The sequence below is a fragment of the Phycomyces blakesleeanus genome, assembly GCF_001638985.1.
Source record: "Phycomyces blakesleeanus NRRL 1555(-) unplaced genomic scaffold PHYBLscaffold_1, whole genome shotgun sequence".
NCBI lineage: Eukaryota > Fungi > Mucoromycota > Mucoromycetes > Mucorales > Phycomycetaceae > Phycomyces > Phycomyces blakesleeanus.
Window position 1 is genome coordinate 2,766,131 of NW_017265134.1, and position 16,126 is coordinate 2,782,256.

A 16,126-nucleotide genomic window follows, 5' to 3' on the forward strand; every position below is an offset into this window, starting at 1 on the left:
GAAAAATTGTGCTTCATGTGATAAACAACACATTTGATGCACTTATTAATAAGAAAAATGTTATTCCTTTATGGGGTAACTTAACGTCCTTTCAGAAGAATTATCTTGTTCACAAGGTTGAGAAAAAAGCCTTGGAGAAGAATATATCCCTTAATAGATTTAAAAACTCATGGGCAGTCCGTCATATGCTTTCTCAAAAATGGAGAACTGCGATAAATGACGCAAGAAAGAAAAGAAAGGTATACTTCTTTAAATAATAGTAAATTAATAAATCTATATCCAAGTAATACTTTATGAAAGAAATTGTATTTAGCAACTGAGTAAAAATATCACTGATATTAATTAATTTAATTAATGAAACCAAACTATAGGCTTTTCACGTATAATGTATATTATTTACACTTCTTTTTAATATACTTCTCTTAATTTTGTTTCTATTTTTTTCCATTGTTTTTTATGTCTTTTTTCAGTTCCAAGGTTTTGTTTTAATAAAAAACATTTTCATTTAAAGCATCATGCATTTGCTGGACCAATTATAAGAAGAATAGATATACCTAAAAAAGGTATAGCGATACTATATTTAGCTTATTTGATTGGATTAGAAAAAAATAATCTGAAATCCAACGAATTGTATTCTCCAAATTTTTTATAAAAAGAGAAATATTTATCAAAAAATGGTATAATCTTGTTATTTTAAAAGATTTTATTGGATTAAAAAAAAAGTAATTTGAGCTCCCATAAATAGTATTCGCTGTAAATACTTTTAATTTACTAAAAGCCAAGATTCTATAGGCAGACATCATAACTCCGCAACCATATAATTTGAAAGTCTATATTTTCTGGTAGATGGTAAAGTATTAGCCGAAATTGAGGCTTATCTACCAGAAAATAAGACAAAAAATACAACTACCAGAAAATAAAAAATGAGATAATTTACTAAGTCATTTTGAAAGTTGTTTCAATTTACAAAACATTTCTTTGAGAAAAAAGCTAGATAGTTATAATTTTATTCTTGTGTATGAGATCTGCGAAGATGAACTTCATATTTGTTTTTTATAGACTGAAAGACTTGTAGAGAGCATTGATATGCATTAAACAAAGTCTGACTATCATCTTCAGTCATATACTGTTGCATAGTCAGTAGATCTTGGTTTGCATACCGAAGTGTTTGATTGATGTCAATACACTGCTGTATAAAAGCAGATGTACGACTGATAGTTGGTGTGATTGTAGCTGTTTCAGAGGTAGAGACTGGCTGTATTACGTTTGTACTTGTGACAGAAGGTGGAGAGAAGTAGAGAGATCGGTTTGTATGCATTTTAAGCAAATACATATGCTTACAAGGTTTATATCTTTGCTGATAATCAAAGCAGATGCATGAAATAATCAAGTTTGGCTCTGTAACCTGAACAACATATACTGTATTTTCATTTACAAACGACCAAACTTGCCAATTTACATCTTCTGCAGTACCAGAAGCAACAATCATCATTTCCCTGTCATCATCATCGACTTCTTCAGCTTCCATCTCACATATTCTTTGTTGTCTAGTAAAAGAACTCATTGGACTATTGTTTGACATGACACGTTCGTATTCTTGGGTGAGATAATACTCAACATCATGTACTAAAACAAAAACAAGCTTATCAAGTCTCTTGTTTCTAGATCTTTTCATGAAAATTGTTTTTAATTGATTGTGCTAGGACTCGATATAGTTATTTGTGAGCATATAGGAGAATTGTCGTTCATAGTATGTTCTACTCCAGATCTTAAACTTTGCTTCTGTACACCAGTTTCTCTCAAAGTAATCAAAGAAGCTTTCTTAGTCATCAAAGTCTTCTTTAAACTGTACAATTTTATGATGAAACTCGTCTATGTCTTCTTCATAAATGATCTCTTGCAGAGACTTCATTATCACACCACGTAAAATTCATGCCTCTGATAGTAAGGATCCAGGAATCTTCACACTGTCAGATAACTTTCGGTTCCATGCTTGGGTTACATGAAAGATGCAAAATTGAATGGATGTTGCAGGGAAAGTTGTCTGAATGGCGTGAACTTCTGCTGCACAACAATCAATAATAAATTGCTTTGGGTCAACAAGCAAAGAGGATCTCTTCAAGAACTGCAGCTACTGCACAATGGGGCTTACACCTCGATCATTGGTTACCATAAAGGCAACAGGCCATCCTCTACCAATATCTTCATCACGCACCAAAAGGGTATAAAGAATCTCATTCACGTTGCTAGAGATTGCATGAGTAGCATCCAAACGGAAAGAAGTTGCGGTTTTCATTTTTTCTTGCTGAACGGGTGACATAAAACCATATGCAAAGGCTGATGGATCTGGAGAATATGAAGTATTTGCCTTAAAGATGTTGAAGTTTAAGGCAGAAAGTTTGTTGTTCATCCAGATTAAGAAAGAAGTCATTTGATCTTAATCAAAATGATACAGCTTTTTATTGATCTATTACAGAAATATATTAAAGTAAATGCTATAAGATATATTATTTTTAAAGCTTACTTTGTTTATCAAATTCCAGATATCATAATAGTTAACTTTTCTTTCAGACTTTCTACCATATCGATCTACAGCTCTCAACATATCAATTCTAATTTGACTAGCAGATTTTGACGACTGTTCTAATTGCTGAGCCAACTCGTGAAGATATTTCTTTGCAAAAGGAAGGGTGCAAATGCTACTACGCATATCACCAGGAGTATGCTCTGCATAATCTTTTGTAACAACAAATTCATAAAACTCAGGTGTCTTAAAGAACTCTTTCACATGAAGAAGAGCAGAACACTTGTTTTTCTTTGTTTGCTTTTGAACCACACGCAAAGTTGCCTTAGATTCATAGGTTCCCCAATGATGACAGGAATACTCCTGAGAAAAACATAACTTAATACCAGTTGCTTTGGCTTCTTCAGCAGTAATGTTGGTGGGTTGCTTATTGGTGTTGCAAATGACCCACTTGACTGCACAAGCTTCCCCAATCTCTGTTAAACATTCTTTTCACTCAGATGTTTTTACTCTAATAATATTTTCTAATCTAAGTGTCATCACTTCTGGAACAGAAGAGCATTCCAAGGCTTGGGAGATTGTTGCCAAAGTGTAAATGGTTTTGTTAGATTGAGTGTTATTGATTGACATATTTGATGAGAGTGTGTATTTTAATAAAACACATAATTTAATGGATATAGAATATCTGTTTCAAATAAACAATTCAAAAACAAAGAAAAGGATTGGCAGTCACCATTTCGGTAAATATTTTACCATCTACCAGAAAATATAGACTTTCAAATTATATGGTTGCGGAGTTATGATGTCTGCCTATAGAATCTTGGCTTTTAGTAAATTAAAAGTATTTACAGCGAATACTATTTATGGGAGCTCAAATTACTTTTTTTTTAATCCAATAAAATCTTTTAAAATAACAAGATTATACCATTTTTTGATAAATATTTCTCTTTTTATAAAAAATTTGGAGAATACAATTCGTTGGATTTCAGATTATTTTTTTCTAATCCAATCAAATAAGCTAAATATAGTATCGCTATACCTTTTTTAGGTATATCTATTCTTCTTATAATTGGTCCAGCAAATGCATGATGCTTTAAATGAAAATGTTTTTTATTAAAACAAAACCTTGGAACTGAAAAAAGACATAAAAAACAATGGAAAAAAATAGAAACAAAATTAAGAGAAGTATATTAAAAAGAAGTGTAAATAATATACATTATACGTGAAAAGCCTATAGTTTGGTTTCATTAATTAAATTAATTAATATCAGTGATATTTTTACTCAGTTGCTAAATACAATTTCTTTCATAAAGTATTACTTGGATATAGATTTATTAATTTACTATTATTTAAAGAAGTATACCTTTCTTTTCTTTCTTGCGTCATTTATCGCAGTTCTCCATTTTTGAGAAAGCATATGACGGACTGCCCATGAGTTTTTAAATCTATTAAGGGATATATTCTTCTCCAAGGCTTTTTTCTCAACCTTGTGAACAAGATAATTCTTCTGAAAGGACGTTAAGTTACCCCATAAAGGAATAACATTTTTCTTATTAATAAGTGCATCAAATGTGTTGTTTATCACATGAAGCACAATTTTTCCTGTAATATAGTACATGTCTGCACCAGTCTATAGATTTCCTCCACCTAAATACAATGCCATTGTATTTTTTATCCCTTTGGCAAATAAAGTGCTTGACTCTGAACATGAGTTTTTATCAGGCCTTGGGATATCTCAACTGTCATTGTCGCCAATGTTTTGCCCTGACTGGGCCTCTCTTGACTCAACACATTGTTCGTCTCTTCTGTACGTCCCTCCAGAAGTACCCAAGGAGCTGAAAGCAGAAACACTTTCAGATACAACCCCTTCAAAAGTGGTTTGGTTATCATTTGTTTGTGGGTTTTTAATTGTCGACATTTTTGTGTGTAAAGAATGAAGGAGTAAATAATTAAATTTTGAAAATGTTAATTAAAATATATTTTTCACAGTCATAATTATGCTTAGAAACAATAAATTACTGTATAAGGATACGATTTTAATGAAAAGCAACTTTTAAAGACATAATGTGTACAATGATATCCGTATAAAACAATAAACTTTTATATCACAAAACTTACACTCTTGGTACTTTTTTCTTTACACTATACTTTGTAGCCTACTCAAAACAAAAGATGAACACAAACACTTCTGCAACTCGTATTTCTGGAAGCGACAGTGACATTAGTGCAACTGATTATATAGATATTGCACAAGATTTTGTTGCCCTTGCTCCTTCCCTCCAGGAAAGAAACCAATCGCTGTTTAACAGTGCTGATCAAGCCTCTTTGGACGAAGTCCATGGTCGAGAAATGGTATGAGAGGTTTTCACTCTTACTCTCTACCAACAGGAAAGAAACCAAGATGTGATTACCAGTACTGACATGGCTTTTTTGAATGCAGTCCACGATCAAGACATTGGTAGAGCCGAAGAAAATGATTTTGAAGCATTCATGGCTCTGAGAAGTGTGCACAGTATTAGTAATTCAGTAGATGTCAAATTCAACAATGATTATACTGAAACCAACGAAGCTGAATACAATGATAGTGATAATAGCAATGACTATTCGTATGGTAAGAGTAAAAAAACAAAAGTTATAACAGACTTATGAGGTTTAATGGTTGGAGAATTTATCTATATATACATATACGTGTTACAGAATCTGTTCATGGATATTTGCATATTCGCAACCCAGTAAATATAAATACTCTTCCAATCAAGTCTGATTTTGTTACCAAGAACGTGAACCAAGAGTCCTATGTCCCTTTTTATGAGTCTAATACATACGCAGAGGCTGCTACCCTAGAGTTATTCTCTATGTTTGTTGAGAATAACGTATCTTGCAATGTTTTTGACAAGTGTATTAAGATTGTAAATAAATACATGGCAGAGCGCAGATTGCATAAGTATATAATTAAAGATGAATTATTTATATGTAAGCTTACCATCATTTTAGCTGCAACAAATGTACTTCTGTCGTATTACAAGATGGACAAGATATTAAAGGATGAATACACTGTTCATACAGCCACTTATGACATATGCATGAAAGGTTGCATCCGTTTCTGTGATGTAAAAGCCAGTAATCTGATAGACGAGAAAGAACAGTGTTCTCACTGTGGTAGCCAATGGTTCAGACGTGAGAGAGATACTCTGGTCCCTGTGCAGACTTTCAAGGTTGTGCATCTCTCGCAATAACTGAGATTCAAGCTGGGGAATAGTCAAGAACATGCCAAAATGGCATATGATAGAAGACATATCATGGGTAGTCGTTTTGGTGTGTTGTCAGGTGTGTTCAACGGTGGTGCTGTCTGCAGACTGTATGAAGGCGGTATAGTTGGCCAGGATGACATCTTGATTACTATGTTCGTTGACTAGTTCAACCCCTTTGATAATACCAAGATGTCAGCAACTATAATTCATGTTGGCAATCTAAATATCGATCCAAAAGAAAGATATAATATAAGACATTATATATAAATATACTAACAAAATATATTTAGATATGAGAGCAACAACATGATGCAGCTGGCGATTATATCTGGACCAAAACACCCAAGGGATATAGGGTCCTTCCTTGAGCCGATCATTGAGGATTTTTGTATGCTGGCCACTTTGGGTATCCAGATTCAGACTGTCGCCGGACAAATTAATGTAAAGGTTCATCTTGTCATGGCAACTGGTGATAATCCAGCTGTGTCAGACTTGATGAACCTGGCCCATCACAATTTTTTCTTTGGATGTCGAGCTTGCCTTTCCAAAGGTGTTTTCAAATATCACATGATGTGTTTTTTTGGTGATGAATTGCCTGTTCGTATGAGAACTGTAGAAAGTCTCCATCAATTCGAGAGAAATGTAAGTACTTCATTATTGAATTATTGAAATATTAATACTTTCTTTTTAGAGTTACGGTGTCAATGGTCCAAATGTTTTCAGGGATCTTTCTACACTGACTAGTCCTGCTTTCTTCAGGCTTGATGAGATGCATCTACTTGGACATGGTATAGGCAAACAACTATACAAAGCATTGGGTGGAAAGTTTCAGATCAGTCCCAAGATCGCAGACAATGGAGACCAGCAGCAACCACAGCAACCACAGCAACAACAGCAGCAACCACAGCAACAACAGCAACAACAGCAGCAACCACAGCAACAACAGCAACAACAGCAGCAACCACAGCAACAGCAACCACAGCAACAGCAACCACAGCAACAGCAACCACAGCAACAGCAACCACAGCATCAGCCACAGCAACAACAACAGCAACAACAGCAAAGCATATACACATTTGCCCTAAATGTCAGGCTTAACCAGATAGACAGATCAATTACCAAGTCCAGGGCAGACATCCCTGCAATATTTACTGTAGTTGGCAATTGCTGGAGGAAACAACTGGTTGACAGAAGGCAGTCAACTGGTTGGACTTCCTTCTGTTTTCTGTTTGTTGTGCCAATGGTGGTGATGAAGAACTTTGTTCTTGCCAAAACCAGAAATGCTGTGCAAGACCTGGTAAAGGCCTGCACTATTTCTCAGCAGTGGAAAGTGACAGAGAGAGAAGTCAACATCATGGAAGAGTAAGTTAATAGCATATATATTAAACAATGCTTTAATCACTTTTATAGAGCAATTTGTTGCTGGCATGTATTCCTTTGTTACGAAGTCGCAGAAAAAAGGTTAAAGCCCACAATTTTCGTGATGAACCAGCACATGCTGGCTCATCTTGGCTACATGATGAGAGAGATGGGCCCACTGCGGGCATACAGCTGCTGCCCAATCGAACGCACCATTGGTGAATACAGGGCAGCAATTGGGTCTCAGAAGGAACCAGGGAAAAATATAGAAAACATTCTGTTCCATAAGGCCAGGGTCAAACATTGCCTTGGTGGTTGGGCCTCCTGTAGAAGACCAACGGACAGGAGAACCAGCAACTTCGAAGTTGCAAGTAACAATATTGCTGGCCCCCAACTTTGGTCGAACCTGACCAGAAAGTCTTTGGCTGTTGTGGCAGATGAGTGTGGAATGAACTACCACAATCTAGTTAGTTCATTAGCGTGTATTTGGAGCCAAGACAGCGTGTTTATGGTTGAAGAAACCACCAACGTGGTTTGCATCACAATGATGTGGAAGGGCAATGTGGTATACAGAGTCCAATCTTCATTTGAAGGCAGGCATGTTCGAGCCAATGACCTTGTTGTTCTCAAACACCTGAATGAGTAAGTGTAATGAGTTATGTTTTATGGTGTTATATTATTAATCACATTTCAATTAATTTTTTCAAAGGTATGGATTTGTTTACAAATTCTTTTCTCAATCAGTCTTGGAAGAGACCAGGCTCTTTGCCATTGTCGACTGTCTGTGTGGCATCTGGCCCAACAATGAGAGGAAGTTTCCTGTGTGGGAAAGTCTAACACTCAGTGAGATTAAAGTGGTGGAGGTGAAGTCCATCACAGGGATGGCTGGTCTCATTCACGACATCAACAATGAAACCATTAGACATGTGATATTTCCTCATCCACATTATTATAAATAGTTTTTTTCCTCTTCTTTTTTTTTCTATATATGCAAATATAAATCCTTTTTTTTAACCTAATTACTCACTACTGTGAAGTACATTGACATGGTTAATTATTTGAAATCAGAGTTGATACTGAAACTCAAGTTGAATATATATTTAGTTAATTGGTTGTGTTTCTATCTCTGACAATTTCGGAAGAGAAAAAAATATATAGCCCTTGTATTTTTACCAGAAATGGCTATTCAATTTAAAAATAAGAAAATAAAATAAAATAATGGCTCCATGAGACAATAATAAATTTAAAGCTTTCTAAATATAGAAAAAATATTCGGTAATTGAAAAAACGGCTTTTTCTTCCAAATTTGGCAGGTTGTTTCAAATAATCATTGGTTTTTTTCTACAGTGTCAGGCTTTCTTAGCCTCCATCCAATAAAAAGAGAAAGCGAGAAGAAGACATTAGGCATGTGAGCAAAGGGACAGTTATGGGACACTATGTTAGTTTTCTAAAAGCCACAATAGATGAAATGGACCAGTATCCACATATAAAAGGCCATTACCTCGTGATGGATAATGCTCCAATCCATACATTAGTTGATATAGCTAAATATGTAGAATCTTGCGGTTGCCACTATGTCTATTTGCCATTCTATTCTTCTGAACTTAGTCTAATTAAACAGTTTTGGTCAGTGATTAAGAGTAAAGTCAAACGAAACAAGCTACTGGAAACTGAGACACTTATGACAAGAATCAGTGAGGCATCTAATAGTTTGACGCTGAGCAATTTGAAAGGGTTTGTTGGGCATTCTCACAAATGCTTGGACAAGTGCCATAACAGGCAAGCGTGCTGAAGATCTTATTCATGGTCAATGCAGTAAAAAAAAACTAAACAAAAAAAAACAAAAAAAAACTCGTTCAGGATTTCCACCAAAGGATTGCGGTTGCGCCGCGAATATAGCACCAAGTTAAATTTGGCACCATTTACTATAGGTTTTCTAAATCGGCCCATGATCATTATATATAACCTTTTGCTGATGGAATGGCATGTCGACGAGCTTGTTCATCCCATAATTGGCGAGCCAAAGTCCCAACAAATGTGGTATTCGTGTTATCCATGCTATTCGTGTTATCCATGCTATTCGTGCTATTCGTGCTATTCGTGCTATTCGTGCTATCTGTGCTATCTGTGCTATCTGTGCTATCCATGCCATGTTTCCATAGGAAACAGAAATGTATGACAAGGTAGAATTGTGAACGAATCTATGCCAACTTTCCCATTAATCAGGGGCGCTTCTGTAATATTTGGAGAGAAAGCACGATTTAATTTGACAATGAAAGAATTGAAAAGATTAATGTAGTGGTTTGTATTAGATCAAAAGAAAAAATAAGATCAGAAAAAAAAACCAAAAAAGATCTCGAATGATAAGATATTTCCAAGTATTTATAAGAATACAAGAGAGTTGCTGAGCAATAGAGGTTGGGATTGTTTTATTATATATATATATATATACTGTGGTTAACTAGATATGGTTTCAGTAGAGTGTCTAATCCACTGTTATTTTCGAATGATTTAATAATATTTTGGTCTTGAGCTTATAATTAAATCTTAGATGTTGTTTTTATTTTCCAATTTTCTATAAAGATTTATTCTTTAAGAGCTAACATCTATTACTATTGACATCTATTCTTATTACCATGAGCTCATATAATATATGTTATAGAGGGAATGGTTGTTGAGAAGAAGCATCCTAAAATTATCCATGCCTCAACTCTATCATTGGATCTCTTTCATCCAATAATATTATAATATAATCATTGATGATACTTTATAGATCAAGCTGTTCTGATATGCTTGAAATAAAGTAGCTAGGTTTATTCAAGTATTGATTCTACAGTCGTGAAACATAAAATTTGGCTGTTTTATATTTCCGCTATTTATTTCATAATACACCCTTACACTTCACTTTACTCAATCTGCTAAATTCAATAAAATCTTTTTAATATAATGTCTAGACAACGAAGCAGTAAACCTCACAAGCCATTTGAAAGGCTTTCAGAAGTTGAAAAAGGAATCTTAATTGGACTTCATGAAGATGGCATGAAGATTTCTGACATTGCAAGGAAAAAGGGAATACCAAGAACTACTGTCATGCGTATCATAAAAAAATACAACGAAACCGGATCTGCTACTAATAAGAAGCCAACAGGAAGACCTTCTAAATTAACTGCTAGAGATAAAAGACATCTCTTCTTGGATGTCAAATGGGATCACCATCAAAACTTGGTTGAGATGGCAGACTTGATTAAGGAAAAGACTGGAAAAAAAGTCAGTACAAAAACTATCAGCCAAACGTTGCAGAAGATGAATCTAGCCTACTGTGTAACCAAATCAAAGCCTCTTCTAACTAAGGAGCACATTGCCAAACGTCGTGCTTGATATAGAAAAATAAAAGGTTGGAAAAAACAGTGGGATACTGTCATTTGGACAGACGAAGCAACCTTTACTCTTTTCAAGAAAAATGGTTGTAGTCATGTATGGTGGAAACCAGGAGAGAAATATCATCCAGACTGCTTGACTCCAAAGGTTCCAGGAAATGGAGGTTCTGTATTGCTTTGGAGATGTATTTGGTCTGGAGGAGTTGGACCACTGGTTATGCTTAAGGGTAACATGAATGCCTCATTGTACAATGAAGTTCTGGAGAAGGAATTCATGCCCTTCTATCAAAGTCTTCCTAATGTAGAAAAGGGAGACTACCTTTATCAAGAAGATAACGTGAGTTATTATAAGGCTACCTTGGCAGAAAAGTTCAAGAAAGACCTTGGATTGAAGATTTTGGAGTGGCCTCCTAACAGTCTGGACTTGAGTCCTATTGAAAACATCTGGGGTCTTCTTGATAACAAAATCTGCGCAAGACGACCTCAGCCTACCACATTGCGACAATTGGAAAATGCTTTGCAAGAAACGTGGAAAGCAATTAGTGTAGAGACTTGTATGACGTTTTGCCTTAATATGCAAAATCGTCTATCTGAACTTAAGATGCGTAAATTTAGACCAATCTCTTATTAAAGCTTGTTCAATTTTTTTTCAATTTATCTATTACATCCTATACAGTTATCTGTGAGAGTACCAGAGATTTATAGAACTTTACTATCTTTTATCATAAATTTAAAGCTACAATATAAGTTGAAGAGTCTTGGCGGGGGTTAAAAATGACCAAATATTCTGTCAGAAGTCTGTATAAAATATACTCTGACCTATTTTTAATAGGTACTATTATTCACTGTGTGTTGCTTCTTAGTCTATTGTCTTACTTATCCATCTTATTATCTGATATATATATATTTTCTTATTACTTATTCTTATTGTTTTATCTCTTAATCTTATATATGACAGCTGCAATGCCAGCCGCTATGCCAACCTGCACAACCCCGGCCCCAAAACAGCAGCAAGACCTACTGTATAATGGGCCCATATTGCTGCCATGAGTGAGGCCAAAGGCCAAGCCAACACAATATGCCATGGGTACAGTATGAGAGAGGGGAATGTCACAATACAGCCAAACCAGACGTTGCACTGCCAAAATATAGTATTCACAGAGAACTACAGAAAAACACCACGCAATACTGTATAATCAAATCGTTTGTGTAATCTTTTAAGATCACGGGCCCAGCTAGTTATTTTTATATATTCTTTAACTTTGTTTTTCTGTTAGTCGAATATGCTACACTGATGAGAGAAATCAAGGAAAGTGGGAATATGGGAAATCAGAGAATAAAGAATAAAGGAAATCATTTTTTAGTGGCATTGGAAAAGAATCGTCGCAGCGATTCACCAGTGGAGTAATTTTAGCATAAGTTTTTTTCATGGTCAACTGACAGGCATGTCTTCTAATTCATCTTTCCAATCAGATTTTTCTGGTAGTTGATCATGAATTCAAGGTCATCTTGTTTTTTATCTTGAATTACTTCCCTTGGCTTTCCCTTCAACTTTGGCAGCAGTTCCAGCAACGAGTCTGAATCTGAGCCCACAGTTTGGCAATACTTTCTTTTGGTAGCCGCATTGAAAACCAATGCACACTCGATCAGATTTTTTGCCTTGAATGACCCAGATACACCAAATAACGCAGCATCAGCCTTCATTAGTATTTTCTTGTTGTTGTAGCAAATGATGTCCACCACATTTGAGACATCCTTATCGCACTCAACTTGATTTTCTGTGATGTCCATGGCAATGTGATATAACTGTCAAATTGTTTGATTTTCAGCAAAGGGATAACCATATAACGTTGGAGAGGCTTCGGTCAGGAATGAGGACAAAGCCTGCAGGGGTGTAAGTTGATCAGAAGATGCAATACTCGATAAAGTCAGTTTCGACACAATGAAGCAGCTTTGTGCCCAGAAATCAGTGGGCAGGAGCAAAGACATCCAAAGTTTTTCAGAAATAGGTTTGAACTTTGCCATAAGTTGGATAGGAGAGACGCGATTGGTGCAAACAATTAAAACGATAGAATATGTTTTGTAGATGCTCAAAGTGCTTTGTGAATAGCTGACAAGACGTTGCATAAAGGGTTTATTGATGGTGATTGAATTTTGATGAGGATTGGAGGAAGCGAGTTTTGGATTGCTAACCAAGGCTTATAAAGTATATCACTTCACAATGCGTTCTGCCATTCTGTTTTTGCTGACATATATGTTCTGTCTGGAACGTCCAATAATTTGCCGACCACAAGGTCAATCATGCCTTGAGTTTTTAACATTTGCTTGCTGAATTGGTCTTTTCCTGGCAATTGATTGTTGGGCAATCAAAATGTGAGAATCTCATCAGACACTACAAAACACAACCAGTTAAACAAAAGGAAGGAAGAAAAAACAAAAATAAAGAAGTATAACAAATATCCTTACTTACCATCATTATTGTCATGGCACAAAACTGTTGCTGATAAACAATGATAAAGAAATTGCCAGTTGTGGGGGGATTTACTACACAAAAGTGGAATTATAAAATGGTAAAACACACTCATATGCCTCAACAGATGGTTTCAGTTCAGGAAATGATTTCAGGAACAGGACCATAATCCAAACCTTGTCATACATTTCTGTTTCATATAGAAACATAGCACGGATAGCATGGATAGCATGGATAACACGAATACCACATTTGTTGGGACTTTGGTTTGCCAATTATGGGATGAACAAGCTCGTCGACATGTCATTCCATCAGCAAAAGGTTGTATATAGTGATCATGGGCCAATTTAGAAAGCCTATAGTAAATGGTGCCAAATTTAACTTGGTGCTATATTCACAGCGCAACTGCAATCCTTTGGTAGAAATCCTGGACGAGTTTTTTTTTGTTTTTTTTGTTTAGTTTTTTTTTTACTGCATTGACCATGAATAAGATCTTCAGCGCGCTTGCCTGTTACGGCACTTGTCCAAGCATTTGTGAGAATGCCCAACAAACCCTTTCAAATTGCTCAGCGTCAAACTATTAGATGCCTCACTGATTCTTGTCATAAGTGTCTCAGTTTCCAGTAGCTTGTTTCGTTTGACTTTACTCTTAATCACTGACCAAAACTGTTTAATTAGACTAAGTTCAGAAGAATAGAATGGCAAATAGACATAGTGGCAACCGCAAGATTCTACATATTTAGCTATATCAACTAATGTATGGATTGGAGCATTATCCATCACGAGGTAATGGTCTTTTATATGTGGATACTGGTCCATTTCATCTATTGTGGCTTTTAGAAAACTAACATAGTGTCCCGTAACTGTCCCTTTGTTCACATGCCTAATGTCTTCTTCTCGCTTTCTCTTTTTATTGGACAGAGGCTAAGGAAGTCTGAGACTATATTTAATCAGACCTTGGACAGAAATTGAACCTAAAATGGTTGTTGTTTTTGCTCATGTTTTGGGGACTGTGACCACTGCAGGAGAGTCTTTCTTTGACCATGTTGTAAATGAGTATTGACTACTGCTGTAATTGAGAATAAATCTGAAGGAAATAATATAAGGCGTCAGCTATTCCAGTTAAAGGTGTCTACCAATTACTTTATTATTTAACACACAGGTTTAGCATGCATGATAGTGACTATATTTCATATGATGATATCACCATAATATGGGATACATCAGTGGATTATTATAAGCATAATTATAACTCATAAACACATTTACTTTCGATGTTAATACTTCATTGGGACTACACATATTTATATAATTAATCATACATTAATTATCCCAAGATCACGTTGCTCTGATTAAGGCTCAGATAGGATCGATTACCTGACCCCAGTCATATAATTTTCCCGATCCAAAATAATATAAATAGCAGTAGTAGTTCAATGTAGGAACCTGGTCAAACTTTGATACAAAATCCTTTCTCAATAAACAAAACCTACACAAGTTCTCACGAATCTTCGTTCCTAATCTCAAATCTTCAATTCTTCCTCTTAAAAACTTCTTCAACTTCAACCACCACAACAGAGTGCATAAAATACTCTCTCTTTTCATCATTCTGTCTGCATCAATATCCGTAGTCTTTTCATATAAAATAGCTTCATATTCTCGTCAATAAACATCATCTTTCACAAGCTCAACTCTTCTGCCTCTTACTTCTTCTACTCTGTTTCCTAAAACGGATATTATCACATCTTAAAGACCGCTGTTCATTACACTTTTTTCTTCCAAATTTGGCAGGTTGTTTCAAATAATCATAGATTTTTTTCTACAGTGAATTATACGGTTGCGGAGTTATAATGTCTGCCATTTACTACAGTGTGAGACTACATTTAATCAGACCTTGGGCAGAAATTGAACCTAAAATGGTTGTTGTTTTTGCTCGTGTTTTGGGAACTGTGACCACTGCAGGAGAGCCTTTCTTTGACCATACCATACTACATTTCAAATTAATATGAAATGCAGATTCATCAAGGAAGACGCAGTTGGTCATAAAATCTGTGTCTGTTTTTTCCCATTTATGAATCCAATCCAGGCGTTCTTGGATCTTTTCCTTGCTGTTCCAATCTACAGGTTGAAAATGAGCTTTTTTGAGAGACAAGATGCAGTGCTTTTTTACAAAATCAAACAAGATACTTTTGAATACTTTTAATTCTGTGAGTACTTGTTATAAGTGCTTCATCAGATCGCCCAAGACGACTGGAGGGCTCGCATCAATATACTCAAGAATAACTTTTTTGTGCTCCTTATTGAGAATGCGTGGACGACCAGTTTGTCTTCTTTTAAAGATATTATCAGAAACCCTCTCGTACTGTTCAGCCCATTTTTGTGCTGTACAAACGTGAATCCCAAGCTGTTTTGCAGCAGCAGCCGCGCTCAGACATTTCTCAAACAACAGCTTAAAGAACCTCACTTTATCCTGATCAGAATAGCGTGTATAATTTCACTTCATAGATGTTTCGCCCATAACAAGATCACTGCCAGGCTTTACCTCCTTTTTCACTTGCATTGCCTCTACCGTTTTATCGTTCTCCAGAGGTAGTTGAGCTAAGTATTGTGTATGAGAGCTCAATGTTTCAAGACAAAACTGCTCCTCATCAACAATATAATCCATTGGTTCAGCCCTGCCATACTCGTTGACAACAGAATCTTTCCCATTTTCATACAAGAATTGAGTGTTCATTATGATGCAGTTTTAGTGTAATTGTGGAAGAGAAATAAAAGGAAAAGGGGCACTTGGTGTTCACTTTTATATCCAATGATGCCAAGGTTAAATATTCTTAGCAACAGGACATTCTATTTGTCAGCAAATACAAATTTACATTTCGTACAACATGAATTTTGTTCTTGCCATCTGATGAAAGCATTTTATATCAGGGTGAATTTATTTGTTGTGTAACTTGAATTCTGTTTTCGTCATTGGCTGTATCTACTTTCTGACAAGAGCAAATTTACTTTTTGAAAAGAGTGTATATTAAGAAATTAATTTTCAATAGTTGATCACTAAAACACCATAGGAGATTTTTGATATCAAATATGAACTTGATTTACTCCTAAGCATTTTGATTGGTTTAAAAAATTTGAAGTTTTCGGA

The 16,126-nt window shown here is 35.4% G+C and overlaps 7 protein-coding genes across 7 annotated transcripts; 3 read left to right on the forward strand and 4 right to left on the reverse strand.

Moving 5' to 3' along the window:
- Nucleotides 1–1,006: 1,006 nt before the first annotated feature.
- Nucleotides 1,007–1,675, reverse strand: PHYBLDRAFT_138634 (hypothetical protein; the record flags this gene model as incomplete). The annotated part of the gene is made up of 1 exon (XM_018430038.1): nucleotides 1,007–1,675. The coding sequence occupies one exon, from the start codon at nucleotides 1,673–1,675 to the stop codon at nucleotides 1,007–1,009; it is 669 nt and encodes a 222-aa protein (XP_018299129.1).
- Nucleotides 1,676–1,930: 255 nt separating this feature from the next.
- PHYBLDRAFT_62147 (hypothetical protein) lies at nucleotides 1,931–2,431 on the reverse strand (the record flags this gene model as incomplete). The annotated part of the gene is made up of 2 exons (XM_018440910.1): nucleotides 1,931–2,131; nucleotides 2,153–2,431. The coding sequence occupies 2 exons, from the start codon at nucleotides 2,429–2,431 to the stop codon at nucleotides 1,931–1,933; spliced, it is 480 nt and encodes a 159-aa protein (XP_018299130.1).
- Nucleotides 2,432–2,483: 52 nt separating this feature from the next.
- PHYBLDRAFT_62146 (hypothetical protein) lies at nucleotides 2,484–3,154 on the reverse strand (the record flags this gene model as incomplete). Its single annotated transcript, XM_018440909.1, has 3 exons — nucleotides 2,484–2,495; nucleotides 2,525–2,998; nucleotides 3,035–3,154. 3 exons carry the CDS (start codon nucleotides 3,152–3,154, stop codon nucleotides 2,484–2,486), a joined length of 606 nt encoding a protein of 201 aa, XP_018299131.1.
- Nucleotides 3,155–4,140: 986 nt separating this feature from the next.
- PHYBLDRAFT_138636 (hypothetical protein) lies at nucleotides 4,141–5,760 on the forward strand (the record flags this gene model as incomplete). Its single annotated transcript, XM_018430039.1, has 5 exons — nucleotides 4,141–4,450; nucleotides 4,680–4,876; nucleotides 4,913–5,135; nucleotides 5,222–5,433; nucleotides 5,503–5,760. The coding sequence occupies 5 exons, from the start codon at nucleotides 4,141–4,143 to the stop codon at nucleotides 5,758–5,760; spliced, it is 1,200 nt and encodes a 399-aa protein (XP_018299132.1).
- Nucleotides 5,761–6,270: 510 nt separating this feature from the next.
- Nucleotides 6,271–8,093, forward strand: PHYBLDRAFT_161728 (hypothetical protein; the record flags this gene model as incomplete). The annotated part of the gene is made up of 5 exons (XM_018434452.1): nucleotides 6,271–6,417; nucleotides 6,467–6,563; nucleotides 6,933–7,137; nucleotides 7,186–7,776; nucleotides 7,844–8,093. The coding sequence occupies 5 exons, from the start codon at nucleotides 6,271–6,273 to the stop codon at nucleotides 8,091–8,093; spliced, it is 1,290 nt and encodes a 429-aa protein (XP_018299133.1).
- A 467-nt stretch (nucleotides 8,094–8,560) lies between these two features.
- On the forward strand, nucleotides 8,561–9,614 carry PHYBLDRAFT_62143 (hypothetical protein; the record flags this gene model as incomplete). The annotated part of the gene is made up of 3 exons (XM_018440908.1): nucleotides 8,561–8,868; nucleotides 8,995–9,307; nucleotides 9,600–9,614. 3 exons carry the CDS (start codon nucleotides 8,561–8,563, stop codon nucleotides 9,612–9,614), a joined length of 636 nt encoding a protein of 211 aa, XP_018299134.1.
- Nucleotides 9,615–11,963: 2,349 nt separating this feature from the next.
- On the reverse strand, nucleotides 11,964–13,800 carry PHYBLDRAFT_62152 (hypothetical protein; the record flags this gene model as incomplete). Its single annotated transcript, XM_018440911.1, has 4 exons — nucleotides 11,964–12,289; nucleotides 12,353–12,699; nucleotides 13,057–13,242; nucleotides 13,535–13,800. 4 exons carry the CDS (start codon nucleotides 13,798–13,800, stop codon nucleotides 11,964–11,966), a joined length of 1,125 nt encoding a protein of 374 aa, XP_018299135.1.
- Nucleotides 13,801–16,126: the final 2,326 nt, after the last annotated feature.